Source organism: Nanorana parkeri, unplaced genomic scaffold (assembly GCF_000935625.1).
Source record: "Nanorana parkeri isolate BGI_ZX_2015 unplaced genomic scaffold, ASM93562v1 scaffold865, whole genome shotgun sequence".
Taxonomy (NCBI): domain Eukaryota; kingdom Metazoa; phylum Chordata; class Amphibia; order Anura; family Dicroglossidae; genus Nanorana; species Nanorana parkeri.
In genome coordinates, this window is record NW_017307133.1 from 148,503 (window position 1) to 170,249 (window position 21,747).

The window sequence follows — 21,747 nt, forward strand, 5'->3', positions numbered from 1 at the left end:
GCTATGGACCCGGGTCTTTTCTGCCCGTGCGTGCCCGCTAGGGGGCGCGCGCGAGCAGAAAAAAATTGCCGTCTGGAGACGGCAACCCGCAGATGCTGCAGTGCCGTCCGTCCGTTTTTTTACAACGGGCGGACGGCAAGAGGTTAAACGCTGTGTCATATGGTCTGTTTTTTTCACAGCAGCTTCTGTTTTTACACTGCAGCCTTTGACTGCCATTCTAATCAGCTTTAATCATCAATAAAAGTTGAAGTAATCATTTGTTGGCTTACTCATTAAAGCCCAACTTCAGACTATGTAATGTCCCCCAAGCTAAACATATTGTTAGACAGTGCAATTTGTTTTGTTGCAGGCTAACTGGTAAGTGTGCTTGGAAACTTCTGTGTTTTGTATTATTTATGTAATATACCCGCCTGCACTGTAAGGGTTAAATGCTCATTTTGTCTAGAGGGGAAGGAATAAGTTGCAATACTTATTCTTTAAGCTTGCAGGCTTCCTCCCCACTTAGGATCTGTCCCAAGAAGCTGCTCCCCTATGCACTTGTCTGGTCGCAGCCAATATGGCTTCATCACATACAAAGCAAGACCTTGTGGTTCTGCATTGTACGTGATGAAGTCAAGGGCCTGTGTACATACCAGGAGCAGAGGAGAGTGCCAGCTGCTGGGGGAACAAGGAATAAGGTAAGTATTGCTGCTTATTCCCTTCCCCCTAGATGAAACAAGCATTTAACCCTTGCAGTGCATGCATGTTTGTGTATGTAGGGGGTGTTTTTAACTGTCTGAATTGTAATCTTTTGAAGTTGATTTACTAAGGAAGTTAAAATGTGTTCACTTTAAATACCCAGTCACGTGTAGGGGAATAAAAAAAAGATATTCTTTTGTGCAGAAATAGATGTAAATGAAGCTTCACTGGACTTAAGTGAACATTCAACTACTAGAAAATCAACGCCACTGAGTTAGCAACATGAGGAATAAAAATTACTTCCTTAACTAAAAAAGACAAAACTTTTTTTTTGTAACAAAACCATTTCCATACCATATTTTAGGAGTAATAACTGTGCAATTTTTATAAACTATGTATGTGTTAAAATAGTTAAAAGTTAATTTTGGAATAGCCCTTCAGTCAAAACAGAAAATTGGTGGGTGCAACACCGTTTTTTTCCATTGCAGTATTTGCTATAAATGTTCCCCATTACAATAAAGGACATGAGGTATAATAATTTCACTATCTTCTAAAACAAATCTTTTTTTAACTTGAACTTCTTTCACTATGATTTAAATATAAACTTTCTTCTTCAATGTTCCAGGGATGTTTAGGAAATAATTATAAGGGGTTAATGAGTGCCCTGGGAATTAAACTGGTGGAAACCAAATGATCAATTAATATAGTTGTCGTGGTCTAACAAGGTCACCTCTATGCTGTCTGTATCAATAATGCCCTAATATCATTACACACTGAATAATCCATCCATTAACGTGAGTACTGTATTCCGTGTTTGATAGACAGCAAATCCATAGCGCAGTCGGGGAGGCCTCGTATCTCAGCCTGCCGGAGACACAGTGCTGACTGAAGACTTTCTGCTCTCTTTTTAAGTGACTTTGATTGCTGTGTCCCAAAGCAAGTACTTATAACTAAGCATGTGAATCTCCTACTGCAAAATATACAAGCAATGTATATGGAGTATATCGATGTAGATTAGGCCTTACTATATAGCTGTGAATATGTTTCATTTAGAGGGTTATTCACAAAGAATCGACTAATCCTTCGGCTCACTTTCGACTGCCGGAGCCCTTTGGTTCAGCCGAACCGAAGGGCTGCTGTACAGGCTATTCACAATACTCCGTACAGCAGCCGAAGGCAGCCAAACGGCTCAGCTGAGCCGAACACATATGCTTTGGTTTGGCAGAGCCCGAACTCACAGCCGAAGCGGGGAGAACGGTCTGCCGGAGCATCAGATTATGCTTGGTTCCCACATGTTAATCTCCTCTATCTATTTTCTAACTGCAATGAAAAGTGACTGAAACATAGTTGAGCCCTAAAATCTAATGCTAAAAAAAAGTTTAGTGATATAAGTTCAATTAAATTAAGTTTTAGATATGACGTTTAAAACTTTTTATATTACTTGTAAAAATTCAACATTTTCAGCTTATTTGACAATTAGTCAAGCAGTGGGTATAATCTTCATGAAAATTATAAGGCTAGGTTCACACGTAGGCGATTCAGCTGGTGAGCTGTTTTGTGCAGTTTTTGTTTGCACAATTTTGCTTTGAAAACCACACAGTTGTTGATGCATAGAGATGTCTATGGGACCCAAATCGTGCGACAACCACCCAAAAATAGCTCCTGCACCTTTTTGTTTTCTACCGTGACAAATCGCAAAGGTGTGAACAGCTTCCATAGACTTGAATGCAAATGTGTGAGGCCAGGTTCACACATGGACGATCTGTGACCCTGCGGCAATTGTGCACGATACGACATGGATTGCTGTGCGGTCACAGAGTCTCCCACCACCGCCAATCGCGCTGGCGGTGACATTATTTTCTAATGGCACCCCAATCGAGCCGGGCGGATTGCGCGGTTTCCCGAACGGCTAAAACAGCTTTGCGTTGGGTGTGGCAAAAAAAGGTACGTGTACCTTTTTTCTGCGATTGCCACGCTGATGTAACCCCATTGAAATCAATAGGGCCGCTCGGCAATCGCTGTGTGCAACTGGGCACGATCGCGCGTCCTGGATCGCCCAGGTCTGCACCAGCCCTGAGCCTAAACTTAAAAGCAAGCCAATAAACCATGTGACAAAGTTATTAATGAGAACCTCTAGACCATTTTCAACTTAAATGTAAAAGTTCTTCCTAAGAACATGCTATATAATGCCTGCTGTATTATATCTTTATATGTGAGCCTTGGTCTGATAGGTTTACTTTAATAATGCAGGAAGTACAACCTTCCTTAAGAGAACAGGCAAACATTTAATCTTGGATGCATTGCTACCATTATTCTGCTAAAGTTGAAACTTGAGAAAACATACTTTATGATGCTCGTTAAGGTGCATTTTGAAGTACACTGCAGATCTTAATGTTTAAAATTCTAAAGACAGCATTAAAATATTAAGTACTAAATGTTAGCAAAAATAGTTTTTCAGAGTACTGGTATAATTGGAGCACCATCCACATTATTAATTCAATCAAAGTGTTGTTTTAAAATTGCATTATTTGTTGGTTGTGTTTACATGTGCTATTTTTTGTTTTTATTTATGTACCTAGATAAATAGCCATACACGGGTATAATAGCCCACTCTTGCCTATCTATCTCTTTTTGCTATCAAAATACATTTTTAAATGGAAGAATATTAACTCAAAATGTTTTTTAATGTTCACTTTATACCCTATGTTGTTAGATAGTCCAGCTATACATTTTTTGTACAGTTTCTTTGAAAAGGACGGGAAGTTATCAGAAAGACTCAATATGCAAATAAATCAGGCGGCTGAATCCTCTTCCTGTAGGATTTCTGCTGCTGAAACATGACAGATCGTGCTCTTATGTCTAAATAAGAGGGGACACGCGCAGACATTTTTTACCGAAAGTGAAATAACAGCGATTAATCGTGTGGCCATCGCAAGTCCCGGCTGGGTCTGCAAGCGGACACTAAATGAAAAGTCTCTATTGATTTTTCCATGGCTGCCTGTAAGTGTTACATCAATAGAAAAAGAAAGCAAAATGTTTCACAGCGAGGAGGAGAGACACTGGATTATTTGGTGTTTCCGACAGTAACTTAGAGAAGGTGATGGACGAGAGGTGTAGCAAAACTAGAGCTAAGGGGAGAGACTGAGGGGAGAGGGAGGAAAGAAATAAGAAGCAGGCAGGGAATGAAAGAAAAATTAGTCAGACCATTCTGGAATACGGAATGAGTCGTGAGACTTTACAGTAATGAAATATGGACCTAAAAAGCCTTGAATGTAAAATGGTGCAGACCATAATAAAGTAAAAAATCATGGTATAACAATGACAGAAAGGAGATCTGAAACTGAGTTTTCTGAATTTCTTTGGGTAAAGCATTATGATTGAGGTTTGGGTTGTATAGTGTAGTAAAGCATGTGTAAGCCCAATCATTAAAATATCATATTAGCTTTAACATGTTAATGTCATTTCAAAAGTAATGTTCAGTCTTTTTAACTATGCAGATTTCATCACAATTATACCTTTTGTGCCTACCCCGATGGTCATTGTTCAGGAACTTTCTGTTTCAGTGTGACAACACTCTGTCCCTGTCTCCTAGCTGTGCTCTCACATGCTTGTGATGGAGGCTGCAAGTAGCCTTTTCAAAACACATTATGCAGGCATTGTCCACTGTTGTCACCATCAGGAAAATCACCCTGAGAAATGCTATGCAGGGATCAGTGGGGTGCATATAGACAAAACGTGTCTGCAAAGAGGCTACAGCAGATCAGTAGCACTTTTTTAATTGAGTTACACTTTACTACTATCTTAGAGTTTTTACTATGTACCTTAATAGGGCATTAATCTCTCATTTATGTAGGTAACTCAGAACATTATACTTTTCCAAATACCCAATAACAAATGTCAGCCAACTGCAGGTTTATTTATAAAACTCCCATTCAGTGTATAGGGCGGACATTTGCATGGCACTGGTGCCCCTAGATGGCGCTAGTACCTTGTCTTAACCCTAAATTTTATAATTAAACCTGCTGGTGTCTCATACATTAAAATAAACACTAATAACAGAAACATGCAAATGACTTGTGATGGAGTCCACAGATTTGATGACTTTGATAAATAAGGTCAGGTTAAGACAGCCATAGGCATAGACATAGGGAAGGATGCACATGCAGGATCTGGAAGTCCTTTAATGTCTCCTGGTCCTGTTACTCCCCTAAACAGATGGGCTCTAGCTCCTGTTTACAGAAATTGAGGGAGGACTGTGCAGCGATGATCTGGCAAGGTTTTCTATCCTGCCCAAACATTTGGTCCCCTAGAGAATGTTCATTTGGGGTTGTCTTGTTCTGTGGCACAGACATTTACTTTTCTCCCATTTTGGCTTAGGTTGGCCATGTAGTGAGACTGGCATAGTATTTGTATGGGTAAAAACAAACAAACATGATTTGCCAAACAGCATATACAGTATGACCCACCATTATTTTATCTGCAATAGATGGCTAAGATGGAACCATAAAATCACTGCTTTTGTCCATGGGAAGCCATATTTGGTCCAATGAAAGAGTGATGCGACTAATGCAAGCAATGATTATGCTATTCAGGCCACGAGGTAATCACAAGGTCATATGAGGTAATGGACTTCCAATACTTCCAAGGGATGTTTTTCAAAGACCTTTTTCATTATCGTGTATGCTGCCAAACTGATAAGAATCATTTGTGTCATCAAGTTAAGATTTAAGCTAGAAAATGATGCTTATTCTGTAGAACAGGGGTGCCCACAATTTTTGTGTTAAGATGTACTTTTCAAATGTCGGCTACATGATATCTACCAATGAAAAAAAACCTCCCTCGCTCTCTCTCCTGGCTGTTTTTCCTTGCTCTTTCTCCTGGCTGTCTCTCCTTGCTCATCCTCCTGCCTGTCCTTCCTCTCTATCCTGGCTGTCTTTGCTCGCTCACTCTCTCTCATGGCTGTCATTCCTCGTTTTCTCTCTTGGCTGTCTCTCTTCGCTTTCTTGGCTGTCTCTCCTTGCTCTCTCCCCTGGCTGTCTCTCCTCTCTCTCTTTCCTGGCTGTCTCTCCTTGCTCTCTCTCCTGTCTGTCTCTCCTCGCTCTCTCTCCTGGCTCACCTTGCTGTATTTTGCAAACAGTGTAGTGCAACAGGCTGTGTAAACTAATATTCTTTGATGTAATACATAGCACTTCAACCACCATTATCCACCAGAAAGGTGTCAGGGAGCTTGGCTCAGCAGACTCTAATAGGTAATCATGTGTGCACAGCTAAATAAATATACCAAAATGGAATAAAGGGGCCACCATTCACACCCTTTGTGATCTACCAGCATCAGATTTGAGAGCTACTGGTAGATCACGATCTACCTAATGGGCACCCCTGCGGTAGAACTACTGCAGCATTGCTGCACATAGATGCTGCAAAAAGCTGAAACAGTTTTGTCCTGGCCTCTGCACTCAGAGGAAGTGCCATGATGGCACTCATGATATCACATAACTTTGACTGTTGACACATTGTGTTTACAGTGATCTGCTACAAACTCTACTATAGAGTGCTGTGCAGCAAGACCTGAAGTCCAGGAGCTGATCATTTCAGCTCCTCTGCTTACTGCTGGATGCCGGCTGTCACTGACAGCTGGCAGTTCTAGCCTATATGATGGCAGGGAACTGCAGGAGCTGCAGATTAACGGTGCCATTTAAAAAAAGCTTTGAATCACTGACCTTAAACGGGTAGAGACATAAAAGGGTTTTGACCTTTCTCTGGCACCCATTTGCTGCATGCTTCTCTTGGATGTATGCATTAAAAGTAATGAAGCCAGATACAGCCAGGCAACTAGCATTTTCAAAAGGTCAGCCATGCCAATGGCCATTTTTTCCTTATGTACTTGAATATTATAGTTTGTTTATTCCAGTCCTTCATTTTGATCGGTTTGCTTTTACCACATTTTTTTCAAATCATGCCAATGAAGCATGATTATAATTGCACACATTGTTCAAACTTCGTATTGCATTTCAGCACTGCAATGCTCTCCCCACCACTAAAGGTTAAACAAATGAGATTGCAATCAAAATATTTTATTAAGCTATTTAAAAATACTCAGCACTCTCCATATATTTTACATTATTTTTTCATCCTACTAAACAAATAACTATTGATTGGACATAAAACCTCTCAGTGACTTATGATCAATGAGATGCTTTAGCCACAAAATGAAAAAATACTTACTACATTCAGTTTAATAAAGATGCAACTCAGACAGCAAAGGTTTTAACCTTTTCAGCTCCTGTTTCTTCATCATTAGAAATATTTTTATATTATTATTTTAAGGAATTATATTATATCTTTGTTTTTAAGAATATCAAAGCAACCTCATCATCTATGAGCTTGAGGCTCCATCCACACATCTATGCAATGCGGGAGCCCGTGCAATGCTGCATGTGACCCCACAATGTTAGGGGTCCTAACCTATTATGTGACCTAACATATTGCAATGTTAGGTGCAATGCAGTGCCATTGTTTCTTAATGGCACCCCAACGTACCTAACCATCAAAAATAATAAAAAAAGGTGATTGCACTTCTTTCAGTGTGATGTAGATGTGGTATGCAGTACAAGTACAAGTGCACCCTGCAGCATAGCATAGGTATGAACGAGAACTAAAGCAAATCTGTGTTGGGAAACCATGGCTTACCATAAATAGTGGATATCTGGAGCAGGCTACATGCTGTCTTTGATCCCCTTTATAACCCAGGGTGCTCTACAATGTTATTGGCTACTGTGTTCGTAAACGCTGTGCCTGGGCCACCCAGCTCCAATACCTCACGACTGACCCATCACATGGATGTTATTACTTATGGCCCCCTTACCTATCACCTAACACTTGTAATCACCCAGGTAACCCTCCTTCTTCCCTAAAAATAACATTTAACTTACCCCCTAGCATTAATGGATAACCATTAATATACCCCCTAACAATGAAACTTGAACCCTTAAACTAACCATTAAAATGAACCCTTAACATCTAGCTTTTAATATTACATATCTCCTAACCTAACCTTTAAAATGATGGTGCCCAAACTGTGGTCTGAAGGCCGCATGTCTCCCTTTGTCATTTATTGTGTGACCCTCATAGTCCCTGCTGGCAGAAGTCTTTGGGGTCTATTCACAAAGCTGCCGAGGGCAGCCGAGTGAATGACCGATCAGAAGTGAAGTGAGCCGAACACTGTTCGGCTATTCACTTCAGGCTGGTACGGCTGATTTCAGCCGTACATCGGCTGAAATCAGCCGTACATCGGCTTGCTTCGTGTGGCTTCGGATCAGCCGAACATGCTACTACCTAGGTTCTTACTTAGGCCAGCAAAACAATAACATTTTTAAAATGGGTTCTAGTAGTTAAATGGTTTGTTTTGTTTCTTTCATACCATCTTAGGCCCCATTCAGACGAGCGTGTTAGGAGAAGACCCGTCAACAGATCCTCTCTTGATCATAGCAGTACAGAGCGGATGTCACCGCTCTGACATCCATGTCCGTACAGTGTTTTCCACTATCGTGCGATGGAGAAAACTGGAACTGCTGGAGCCCATGTGTGTCTACGGGGAACTGATCTGTTTGTTTTTCCGGATCTTGCCAGAATTAGGGCTAATCGGGTATAAACGGGAAAATAAACACAGTTTATCCTCCATTTATACAGAATTAAAGCTTGTTAATTCAAGCCTAATGGTCTCACACACTACACAGCATGTTGTCGTTTTACAGCAAAGCTTCTGTAAGACCACAGCAGGTATATAAAGCTGTCTTGAAGGAGAAGCCATATATAGGAAAAATGTCTAAAAATGCACCTGGCTTTCAAAAATTGTAAAAATGTCAATTGTTTTACAGAGGAATGATGTTATATTTCCAAAATTATAACTGAATTGGGTTAGGTGTATTCCAGATACCAGCAGCACTTACTGAAATTTTTCTACATAGCATTTCTGCCGTCACTTTCCTCCATTTTATCATTCCAGACAATTGTGGCACTCTGATAAACAAGACACTGTAAGCCTAATTATCTTTTTGTCAAGAGAAAACTACAAGATGAAAATCCAATTGAATCCAATTAACTGGTATGGAGGATTGTGCAGTGATGTTATGTCTTTTAACAAACGCATGACGTCTGCCATATTTTATATATTAGGACCTCTAAAAGTGCACAAAGCGAAAGTCTCCAAGAGACAGCAGCAGGCTGTAGGTATTAGATAACTGGCTGGCCACACTAGTTTTAGAATAACAAGTTATCATTTAGAACCAGGACTGGCTCCTAAAGACTGACAGATCAATATTGCCCTGGTAATTATTTGTTCATTGATAAAGTGTTTAGGTTTCAATCCATCATTGGTCTTAGAGAGGGACTCCTTTCTGTCTAGTGACACAGCAAAACTTTTCCCCCAAGAATGAATAGACATGATAACTTATTCATAGTTTTAAGCAAAATATTATAAGGAGCACTTTAACAAAGACACAAGACGAAATAGTTGGCATTGCTGAATGCTTATTTTTTTCTTTCTAAATAATATCCCTTATGGGTTTAGTGTTCATAGTTTATCGATGCACAAACATTATGCAGTCAATCAAAAGTGAGGTAGCCATTTGTCAATGGAAAACGTATCATTGAAGTATTGTCTGTATCACTTCACTTCTTACTTCACATTGCTGACATTGCAATAAATACAGATTTTATTACTTATGTTTTAAAAATGTCTTACTGAGACCTTGTTCACACAGGTGGTGGACAGGATTGCTTCCCAGGGGCGGTTGAGCAGCAGTTTGCAGGTGTTCAGGAGGCAATACTGTCACCTCCTGCTTATTGCCTGTTATTTAATCCTAAGGAGGATTTTACATGAAATACCATGCCACAATTGTGTGTGGGTGCAGTTGGCAATTGGCACTGCTTAAATTTGGCTCACTGCAAAGTAAAACATTGCAGCCACAGTGATGTATAGAGCCCTGAGTGGCCGTCATGTCCATTTGTAGGTAGGTGATCGGGGGCGGCAATAATACGGATCAACCGCCTGTTTTTGACCATCTTCTGCAACATGTCTGCAGATTCTGACAGTCTTCTGTAGCATTGCATACTGTATGCTGGTTTTCATGTGTAGCCCTTTGGCTTCCCAATATCTAGTAAATTAGCTACAACCAGTTTATCCAAAATGTTTGTAAATATTTTAAGAGCTACATTTTATAACACAATTTATTGTGTTATAAAATCACCATCCAAGAGAATTTTGCAACAACAAGTTGCCTTGACTTATTTTTTTACAGATATATTTAAACTGAGTTGTCACTTTTTGAACTGACCATAAGGTAATATGGTATAATATCTACATATGAACATACACAGAGAGTACAGAATATGTTTAAGACCTACCAAGACTGAAGAGCACCAAGAATTTTAGACACACAAACTCTCTCAGATCGAACTGCAGCGATCGTAGCTTGGCCACTAGTTCCTGTGCATGGCTCATGAGGTTGTTTAGCGTTGTGCCAGCCTGAGACATAATGACTGAGAAATCCACCTGAAAAAAAATATACAATGAATAAGAACAAGGAAAATATGATAGCTATTAAGACCAGACATAAAAAATAAGCTACAGACAGTCTTTCCCGGAATTATGATATCATCTGTAGTGAAAGAAGATAAACAATAACCTGCCACACTATATAGCAATGGTATAATAATAATAAACCAACAACAGTAAGAAACTATAACTACAAAGTTCATAGTTCATGAGCTTCAGTCAACTGACTGTGTCTGGGCCTGAGAGAAGCAACCTGATAGAATGATGTCACCAGTCTGCACAAGGAAGGAGGAATAATTTCTTCCCCGAGTGATCAATTGCAGAGGCTGTTCATCTGTTCATCGAACTCCCACTGCACTTCGGGTCGGCCGAACATGCTGAGCATGTTCGGCCGACCCGAAGCCACCTGATGTACGGCTGATTTCAGCCGATATACTGCTGAAATCAGCCGTACCAGCCTGAAGTGAATAGCAGAACAGCGTTCGGCTCATTTCGCTTTAAGTCGGTCATTCACTCGGCTGCCTACAGCAGCTTAGTGAATAGACCCCTATGAGTCTCTCTGCCATAGGGGCTGATGGGGCTTTACATTTTTCCATTTGCAGATCCTATGAATGGATCTGTGAGTGAATGAGGTAGCTGTGCGGGTAGATGGCACCATGCTCCATTATACACCCTATATATGGGTGTAACATTAAACATGGTATAAAAAGGTGGAAACAGCCTTTAAACGTAGTCCGTACTTCACATGTAATTTTAATCCTTTTTTTTTCTTTTAGCTGCTAAAGATTTCATGCAAGAATACTATCAACTGAAACTAAAAAATGCATCTACAGCAATATAATCAGGGTATATTGTACTCCCCCACCCCTTACCTGTCACTCAGCCAGAACATACAAGATGAATTTTTTATATGTATTGATGGCTAATTTCCATAATTATGTGCGCCTGCCACCCCCACCGTTTCAGTGGGATTGTCTGGAGATTCTCTTGTAAGAATTTGCAATTAAAAGCAGGAACTAATCTAACAAGTCTTTTTTTCATTATCATTATTATTTTTAGAGGTGAATGAGTCTATTCAGGAATAATACTGGTTGGAAAGAACAAATCAGATCATTTCCAGAGAATCACAATTTTTACAGGTCCAATCTGCCACTACAGCAGAGGGACTCTTAGATATCAATGAAGTATAAGTGCGTCACCACACTTGTAGTCCATTGACAACCTTCTCCAGCCCCATAACAGAAGGTCTGTAACACCGCACAGTGAAGAGAGAGAAGAGTCTACAGGCGCCTGGGTATTTCACCCGTGATGCACTGATTGCAGCTACAATGCACTGCAGGCTGGAGAACTATGAGGTGAGTGCTTTTCACTCACCTCATAGTTCTAGCCAACCTGTGACAATGAGACTGTCACAGGTCGGCTCAGTAGATCGGGAGGTGAGCGAACACATACCGGGTTCGCTCACCTCTCGATCCTGTCACGGCTCTCTGCCGTGACAGGGGAAGGGGCTGGATTCCCCTCTCCCCGCTCCGATCTGCTAGCGCTGACTGGCGGAACGGACGGGGGAGGGGGCGGGTACAGCTGGCTCTGCCTCTAGATAGGCAGAGCCAGCTGTCACTCACGCAGCTGGGCGGATCCCCACGTCTAAGTCGGGATCCACTCCGGCTGCGGCGTCTCAGTATACCGCGAGCTACAGCTTAGGGTAATGGGAGGATGCTAGTTTGTGTCCTCCCGTTACCCTAAGGAGTAAAAACACTGACCCCATAGTTCTCCTTTAATGCAAATATTTAATAAATGCACTGTTTTATATTATTATTTTGGGTGCATTTATTAAATTTTTGCAAAAGTTGAACTATGCCTTTTAGCTTCTTTAGAGTAGGGTGGTCAAAAGAACAAACATAACAAATACAAATTTAGGTTTTAAAATAAAAAAATAGCAGGTTCTCTATAAAGCAGTGGTTCTCAACCTTTTTAACCTCAGGGTCCACATTTGTCCTTGTTCATTAAGTTGCGACGCAAGTCGCACCGCACTGGAACGCACAGCATTGCCATACCACGCGTTCCGGTGTGGGCGATCGAACTATGAGTGGGAGGTGCACACCATATTGCATGGTAGGTGCCATTGCGTGGTACAGTATGTTAATTGCACAGGACAGTGTGACTAGTGTGATCAGGCCCTCAAAAACACTGACACACACAACCACAGACACAATCTCACACACTCTCAGACATTCTTACATACACACTCCAAAAATGTTGTCAATTTTTTCTTAAGATCCACCCAGTCTCCCTACATTACGAGAACTGGAGTGGATCCTCGAGCTGGGGTCCAGTGTGGCCTGCTGTACTGTGACGGAGCTCCATCCTTATGTGCATTGTTTGTACAGCTCCCTTGCACACCCTGTAGAGGTGTTGGGAGCCAGAATGTGACATCACTCCGGACCAAAAGTCATAAATCCTGTAGCACTCCATACCGGAAGTGCCCCAAAAAAGTAAATGGGTGCTTGAAATGACAGCGGATGGCTCCACACAGAGAACAACTTTGAATGTAGATGTCACCAGCACAACAGAAACTCATGTCAGTACAAATCCATTTATTGATAGGTGTCACTCAGAATATCAAGCTCTTGCGGGCCCCACATGGTCCCCTTCATCAGGCTCAGAGTAGACATGAGTCTCCTTCATGTCTACTCTGAGCCTGATGAAGGGGACCCTGTGCGGCCCAAAATCGCTTGATATTCTGAGTGACATCTATCAATAAATGGATTTACACTGACTTATGAGTTCCTGTCGTGCTGGTGTGCTGGTGACATCTACATTCTAAGCGGTCACTCCGGACCAGGCACCTCTACAGGGCACACAAGGGAGCTGTAACCAATGCACATACACTATATTACCAAAAGTATTGGGACACTCCTCCAAATCATTGGATTCATGTGTTCCTTGAAATTTCCTTGCTACTAAATATTCCACGGGCAACTGTTAATGGTATTATAACAAAGTGGAAGCAACTGGGAACAACAGCAACTCAGCCACAAAGTGATAGGCCACATAAAATGACAGAGCGTGGTCAGAACATGCTGAAGCGCACAGTGCGCAGAAGTCGCCAACTGTCTGCAGAGTCAATAGCTACAGACCTCCAAACTTCGTGTGGCATTCAGATTGGCACAACAACAGTGCGTAGAGAGCTCCATGGAATGGTTTTCCATGGCAGAGCAGCTACATCCAAGCCTTACATCACCAAGTGCAATGCAAAAGTGTCGGATGCAGTGGTGTAAACCAAGCCATCACTGGATTCTAGAGAAGTGGAGACGTGTTCTCTGGAGTGACGAATCACGCTTCTCTGTCTGGCAATCCGATGGACGTGTCTGGGTTTGGCGGTTGCCAGGAGAACGCTACTTGCCTGACTGCATTGTGAGAAGTGTAAAGTTTGATTGATGGGGGATTATGGTGTGGGGTTGTTTTTCAAGACAAAAATCTTATAAATTGTGGCTTAGAAGTTTTTAGATGTGGAGTTGCAATAGTTTTTCTGTCTATTTTTCCTTTCCTTGTGATTCTGCTAATAAAATACTTCTTAATTACAGCTGTATGTATTATTTAATATATATGTATACAGGACAGGACATATGCACTTACTGAGAGCAGTACTGTTTTGTTTTTTTTATTATAAAAAGTAGGCTTCAAACCATCCTATGTTTAGAATAGATGCTTCAACATAGCGGCTGAGTCGCTAGTTCACCAATCCACCCATAACATAACCCATAAAAATAATGTTAGCATCTACTTTACAAAGTCTTTAACTCAAGTCTGTTAATACTGTTATCAAAGTACATTTTAGTCAAACAGAAAGTTTAAGTATTTAAACACATACTTTCAGCAGATTCAGCAGACCTGCCAACCCCCTTTGTATTTCATCCTGGCATTGTTTGTTTACCGGTAACCTGCTGTTCTGAGACTTCTTATTCCCGAGCCTACATTTTTACAAGCCAAAGAGTCTCAAACACACCTAATGGAGATGCACTACTAAGAACATGGGGCAGTCAACATGTGGAGGTTGATTTACTAAATGGGTAGGGACTGTTCACTAAGCAAAGTGAATGTACGCTGAGCTTAGTGAATAAAGCAAAGTGGTGTTCCCTTCATTCATCAAATTATAAGCAAGCAAACTTCTTGTGTTTTTTAAATTCCCTCACAGATGATTGGGCATGCAAAGTGAGCGCAGTTTTACCTTATTTCTTAAGCTAGGCGAATGGTTCCTACTTCTTTAGTGGATCAACCCCAATGTATTAATATGCACTCCCAATGTAATTATGATCATTCCAGCACCATGATCCTAAAGCCTGCCATACAAAAGGAATTCACCAAAACTGGAGCCATGGATGGCCCTTTTGGCACAACTCAGCGCCACAAAAGTTGATTGAAAATGCCTAAGGAGCCAAGAGAATAAATCCAGCCCTGATTAGACATATTTCTCTAACCTGCTTCAACACTCTGCTCAAAAAGTCCTGTGTTCTGGGACAGGCAAGTGCATTGTATCACACACCGCTGTAGCTGTCACTGTTTATATTTTTTCCTTTTTTTAACTTTATGTGAAGTGTACAATGTATACACTCTTTTCAGGTCCCTGCACAGCACGGTCCACTGTGCTGCTATGCAGCAACCTGCAGTATCACCCAGTGCATATGCAATTAAATGCAACATGTTTCAATTTTATTACAGTGCACCACCCATCACACCCGCATTGTGGTGGGATGGGACACATAGAAAACAATTGTTTTTTATGTGTCCCTGTGGTGATCTGCATTGATGGGGCACTATACAACGCAGGTCACCCCACTGTGTGAACAGGCCTTTAGACATATACTTCTGCTGTTGCCAATACACATGAGATCATTGTCTAATCCAGTGGCCAAAACCTTTTTTTTTCAAACAGCACAGACCCGGATATTTACTCTAAAGCATCATCATGGTGTCACACTGGTAAGTGATTTTTACTTAAAACAATAAAGTGGTAAAACCCAAGCCAAAGTTCACCTTTCAGTTTAGGGGAGATTTTTTCCCATTCCATGTAAAAAAACATGCTGCACTCAGGAAATATAAATTATTAGTGTAAGATTGAGTTGGGCTTCTGGGGACAGAGATTAGTACAACAGTCCCATTTTCACAGGTTTGCCATCACAAATATTCTAAATAACATTGCACACACTTGCTTGAGTGTTTGGTGCTCATGCAGTAAGTGCAGATGCAATCCAGTGAATCTGATGTATTCATTAACACATTGGGGTAAATTAGGAGAGAAATCAGGGCCATAACTAAAGATCATGGGGCCCCCTAGCAAAAATGTGATGGGGGGCACCCCTGACGACCTCTCTCTGAGCTGTAAGAAACAATGCCAAGATTGCAAAGACTCCCCTTGATCATCTGAAGTCGTCTCTACACTGTAGATTTTACAGAAGTTGTCATCAACTGCAACCACTCCTACCCTTAAAGGAGAACTATGAGGTGAGTGAAAATAGTTTGAGCCGACGTGTGACAATGAAACTGTCACACGTCGGCTCAATAGATCGGGAAGTGAGTGAACGCATACCGTCGCTCGCTCACTTCTCAATCATGTCCCTGCAGAGAGCCGTGACTGTCACTCACGGCTCCCCGCAGGGATTCCGAATCCCCCCTCCCTGCTCCGATCCTCCAGTGCTGACTGGAGGAACCGACGGGGGAGGGGGCGGTTACAGCTGGCTCTGCCTCTAGATAGGCAGAGCCAGCTGTCATTCACGCAGCTGGGTGGATCTCGACAGTAATGTCGGGATCTGTCCCGGCTGTGGTGGTCTCAGTTTACCGCGAGCTATAGCTCGCGATATACTGAGCTTTGGGTCATGGGAGGACGTGAGTTTATGTCCGCCCGTGACCCTTAAGAGCACTATGGGGACAAACACTTACCCCATAATTCTCTTTTAATGATACAGTACTGTATTCTCTTCACATGCTCTATGTTTAATTTGTTTCAACAACCTAATGGGGCCCCCTTCCACTCCCAGGCCCTATAGCAGTTATAGTTAGGCCACTGAGAGGAGCTTTTTTTTTTTTTTTACTTTTTCTTTTTCTTTTTTAAAGTTTGTTCATGGGGCAGTTCGGTCATTTCAAGGGGCATCTAATACGATTGCACCTCCAGCAACAATTCAACTTTAATTGCTCGACCACTGGGAGGAGCTTTTTTTTTTTTTTTACTTTTTTTTTTTTTAAAGTTTGTTCATGGGGCAGTTCGGTCATTTCAAGGGGCATCTAATACGATTGCACCTCCAGCAACAATTCAACTTTAATTGCTCTCTGTTTTCACCAAGCTATAGATTACTATTGCATGTATCTTTTGAGGCAGGCCATGAGGCACACGAGGAATCCAAATGGCATCAGAAAACCGTAATGGTTAAATCTGACTACAGAATCTTCTGGTAGAGCACTATGATAGGATTAGAAGCCCTGGCACTAACTGATTCAACTCCTGGGCATAGTGCTTGAACTCAACCGTCACTAGCTACACAAATCAATAATAATTTGTAGTGAAAATGTAATTATTTGTCTTATTCTTGGAATCTTAGTAATTCTAACCCTTTTACTTATGTCGCTAATTTAATGTTTGGCCAATCATTTAGCAAAACAAATTTTACTTTTATATACCATCATATCAACTCTTTCATTCTGTCTCTTTCTACAATACGAGGCTGTGCCACTGCAAAGAACATGTCTATTTAGCTTGGTCATCATATCCACCAGCCCCTTTTAACCTGGAACATGCGGTTATTTTGACTTGACCCAAACAAATGAATCATCAGGCTAGTCTGCTTCCATATTAGATTGACCCTTAACCCATTAAGCATGTCACTGTATCCATGTTTGATTGACCTTTTACCTCATTATACATGTCAGTCCCATGAAATTACTTTACCTTCGGACTGACCCTTTAACCCTATAAACATGTCAAAGTCATAAGGTCACCCCAAGTTCTGCCTGTGAAATGTAAGCATGAAAACAGGTGACAGGTTCAGTGTGTCAGTGACAGCTGTGACAATGTGCACCTGTTGTGGTGCCGCATGAGCGCGTCCCAGAATAGCCACAACAAGTTAGTGATTATCATGTATTGTAACTAAACTCTGATGTCTATGGACATGCTAGCACTGACTCTCGTGCATACATCCTACTTTAAGCCTTTTTTAAAAGCACCTCTGATCATAAGAATGTATTGTTGTCTGCCTTTTTTATGTACACAATGTTAGCATTTGTGCTGCAGAGTTATGATGACCATGCAATGTGCACAGTGCACCTATATGTGTATATTCAAAAGCATTCAAAGAGAACGTCTAGGATTTTTAATCAGCTTGATGCAAGTCATTTTATCAAAATGCCTTAATTTTTGAAAAACTTTGCTTCTGTGTATAAATAGTAATTAGATATAAACATGAGGTCAGCCATATTGAGGGGTGATTCACACTTTACGCATGTGAATTGATGGGCATTATGGCACATGTTATTGTGCATTGCCTCAGCCCATTCATTATTAATGGGCTGCCAATGCACCACGAGCATGCATGACTCTTTTTTTAGCAACACAGTATATGCATTATTTTGCATTGTGATGCGTTGTGTATTGGAGTCTGCTGTACAATGCATTGGGGTGTCATTTACAATGGCACCACAATATACCATACTAAGAGCAACTGCAATGCAGGAACACATTAATGCAGCACGCATTGCCGCAACGCAAAAGAGTGAATTGACCCTGACTCATGGCACAAACCGACTGCATTGCAGTGGAATGGTTGTGCTGTACTGATCCTTATGGTAACGTAAGTCTATAGGTCTGCCCACCCTTTGTAAACAACACACTGCCTATGTCGCTAATATCTTATCTTGTCAGCTAATACAGAACAACTATCATAAAAATATTATGTATGATATCTACAGTAAACTCCCAGTTATCCAGCACCAACGAGGATCAGGGTGTATCCACCGCAAGGCAAATAAAACTGCCACCCTCAAATCAATGCGGCGGGCCCGGTCGCACAGAATCGGGCAGCCTCACCTACCTAATCAATCAAAGAGAGCTGCCAGATGAAAGAGGAGGTGGGGCTGGAGACAGGTCCGAGTGAGATACGGCCTGGCCGGCGGAGGTGCTGTAGGAAGAAGCTGCAGGTGGCTCGGGGCTGCCCATACCCCACAATCTGACAGTGGGATGACCTGGAAGAAGGCTGGAGGCCTTTAAGTAAGAGGAGCAGCACATTTGTGCAGGGAAAAGGACCCTGCACAGCCCACCTTAGATCATGCACAGCCCACCTGAGAGTCTCAGGTGGGTTGTGCAGGTCTGTGGTGGATTCTGCAGGGCATCAGGTGGGCTGTGCAGGTTCTATGGTGGGCTCTGTGGGGTCTCAGGTGGGCTATGCAAGGTCTATAGTGGGCTATGCGGGATCTGTGGTGGGCTCTGCAAGGTCTCAGGTGGGCTACGCGGGGTCTATGGTGGGCTCTACAGGGTCTCAGGTGGGCTATGTGGGGCCTTTGGTGGGCTGTGTGGGGTCTCTGGCGGGCTCTGCAAGGTCTCAGGTGGGCTGTGCACGGTGTATGGTGGGTTGTGTGGGATCTGTGGTGGACTCTGCAAGTGCTTAGGTAGGCTATGTGGGGTCTATGGTGGGCTGTAGTGGGCTCTGCAAGATCTGAGGTGGGCTATACGGGGTCTGTGGTGGGGTTTGCAGGGTCTCAGGTGGGCTGTGCAGGATCTATGGTGGGCTCTGCAGGATCTATGGTGGGGCGCTCTGCGTTCTCAGGTGGGCTCATTTCCTTGCTTACAAATCAACCATTAAACAAAAATAAAATCAGCAACTTGAATAATTTAAAAATGTCCACAGCAATTTACAGAGCTCCATCAAAGACATGTATTTCATTATTCTGCTGTAGTCCACAAAGGCAGATCTATCACTTTTCTACAGTGTAAAGTCAAAAATCCAGTCTGCAGCCGGTATGAATGCCTCAGAATTCTGTCTATCTTCAGTCAGAATACTGTCTATCTTCAGTCAGAATACTGTCTATCTTCAGTCAGAATACTGTCAATCTTCAGTCAGAATACTGTCAATCTTCAGTCAGAATACTATTTATCTACAGTCAAAATACTGTTTATCTTCAGTCAGAATAATGTCTGTCTTCAGTCAGAAAATTGTCTGTCTTCAGTCAGAATACTGTCTATCTTCAGTCAGAATACTGTCTATCTTCAGTCAGGATACTATTTATCTACAGTCAAAATACTGTCTGTCTTCAGTCAGAATACTGTCTGTCTTCAGTCAGAATACTGTCTGTCTTCGGTCAGAATACTATCTGTCGTCAGAATACTGTCTGTCGTCAGTCAGAATACTGTCTGTCTCCGGTCAGAATACTGTCTGTCTCCGGTCAGAATACTGTCTGTCTCCGGTCAGAATACTGTCTGTCTTCAGTCAGAATTCTGTCTATCTTCATTTCACTACACTTCAAATAAACATTACTATAATGAAAATAATTTATATAACGTTTTCCTTTTAGATCTAAACTGAACTTCTTGTAACACCATAATATCTACAGCATTCTACTGCTTCCATGTTGGAGTCCATTATTATCACATACCTGCTGTCCCGTAACAAGAAGTATGGAGCCTTCCTTCCCATGTAGAACTTGTCGGAATATGTGGTCCAGAATTAGTAGCTCACTCCAACAATTCTGTAAAAGCTTCATTTGATCATCTACCTGTATTCAAAGGCAAAATAACAATAGTGATGTCACTTTGATTTCACCTAAGGTAGCCAAAACTTCAATAAAATGACCATGGTGTAATTTAAGAATGTTTAAAGTGGAACTCTAGCCACAAACACTTTCATTTAAATATATATTCCTCAATAGACACAAAGGATATATATCCACTTTGTGTACAACAAACTCAGTTTTTACCTAAAGGTATAGCAGCAACATTATCACTGTGCTGCACATAGTTTGTGAAGAGAGCAGAGCTGTCAGAGGGACCCAGCAGCTTCACCTTCTACAGCAGGGGTGGGCAACTCTGGTACTCCATGCATGCATCTGCCTCTGGGTGTCATGCTAGCAACTGTCAGTCTTGCAATGCCTCATGGAACTTGTAATTCTACCACAGTTGGAGGACCAGACTTGCCCACCCCTTTACCACAGGCTGTCTTCTGAAAACTATAGCAGGGGGCGGAGACAAGACCACCCTGCACAAGGAGAGAGAGAGTAGCAGTGGCCGATCTTTATTACACAAAGCTCATGTACAGAGGAAAAGTTATACACTGGATTACTGCACAGATCTGGCAAAAAAAAAAAGCATAAGAGACAATATTTGCTTATTTTGGAGTTCAGCTTTAACTGATGATGCTTCAAGTCTGGAGCATATAATATATATATCAAACACATGTTCAGTTGTTTGAAGGAACTTTCCACTCTAAAGTAATACTGGACCTCTGCAGAGTTTCCTCTCTGCCAGTGAAGCTTGCCATTGGGTCTTTCCTGACTTTAAAAAAAATGGTATTCTTTTGGCCAATTTGTGATGTCATTGGAAGAAATGTAGCTGAATATACAGTCCATGGTCACATAACTGTAATTTCACAGGTCTAAACGTGTTGGTAGTGACTTTGCATCTGTAGGCATTCACAGGTTATGTACAAGAGAATAGGACTAATAAAGAGACCATGAACCATCCTGTAAGCCAGGGGTGGGCAATGTCGGCCCTCTAGCTGTGATTAAACTACAAATCTCAATATGCCTCTGCCTCTGGGAGTCATGCCTGCAACTGTCAGTCTTGTAAACCTCATGGGACTTGTAGTTCCACAACAGCTTGAGGGCCGGAGTTGCCCACCTCTGCTGTGGGCAATACATGAGAACCACCTGCCATATCCTATTGTCTAATCAGTTTGGTTACTCTCTAGGGACATCAGCTCTTTTATAAAACACCTTCCTAATTTTGGATCAATAATTCCTCCAGGCAAGAAAGGGGTTAAAGAACTGTCCAACGAGCTGCTATTCTATGGGAACCTGAGTTGGTCCCCTCTCCCCCTATAATATACTCAAGCCTCATTAATTATAGGATGGAGGCAGAATTATCTTGGCACGTAAAGAGATGTGAATGCTTGATACTGCTGCCATGTACAGGAACGGCGATCATACAGGAGTAGTATTGTTAATGGGGTGAGTGTTCTCAGGGGCAGCATTGTTAATGATTAAAGACGTCCTGTTTCCATGAAAGAGCAAAAACTTTGGTAAACACACAAGAAAAATGCAGTGTCAAAAAATGCTGCTAGCTCTCATCAGCTGCCATACATTAATCATCATTTAAATAGAACATGTCTGTGAATGTAACACCTCCGTTCTCATAATTGTGTTGAAAGGTTTGTGTTCTTCCATTTTGACATTATAGGTATTTTAATGACTGCACAGATCTTGTACCCGAATAGCCAGAACAGTACTTCTATACTAAGAATTTAAAGGGTATTTTC

The 21,747-nt window shown here is 41.7% G+C and overlaps 1 protein-coding gene across 1 annotated transcript in view; it reads right to left on the reverse strand.

Annotated features, from left to right (window-relative positions):
• Positions 1-21,747, reverse strand: part of LOC108794545 (nuclear receptor subfamily 5 group A member 2) — a 75,963-nt gene that overhangs the window by 6,988 nt on the left and 47,228 nt on the right. Inside the window, exons 5-6 of the mRNA XM_018565605.1 lie at positions 19,871-19,990; positions 10,084-10,231 (exon numbers count right to left, since the gene is read on the reverse strand). Of these exons, the coding sequence (XP_018421107.1) occupies positions 10,084-10,231; positions 19,871-19,990 (268 nt within the window). The remainder of the gene's footprint in view (positions 1-10,083; positions 10,232-19,870; positions 19,991-21,747) is intronic.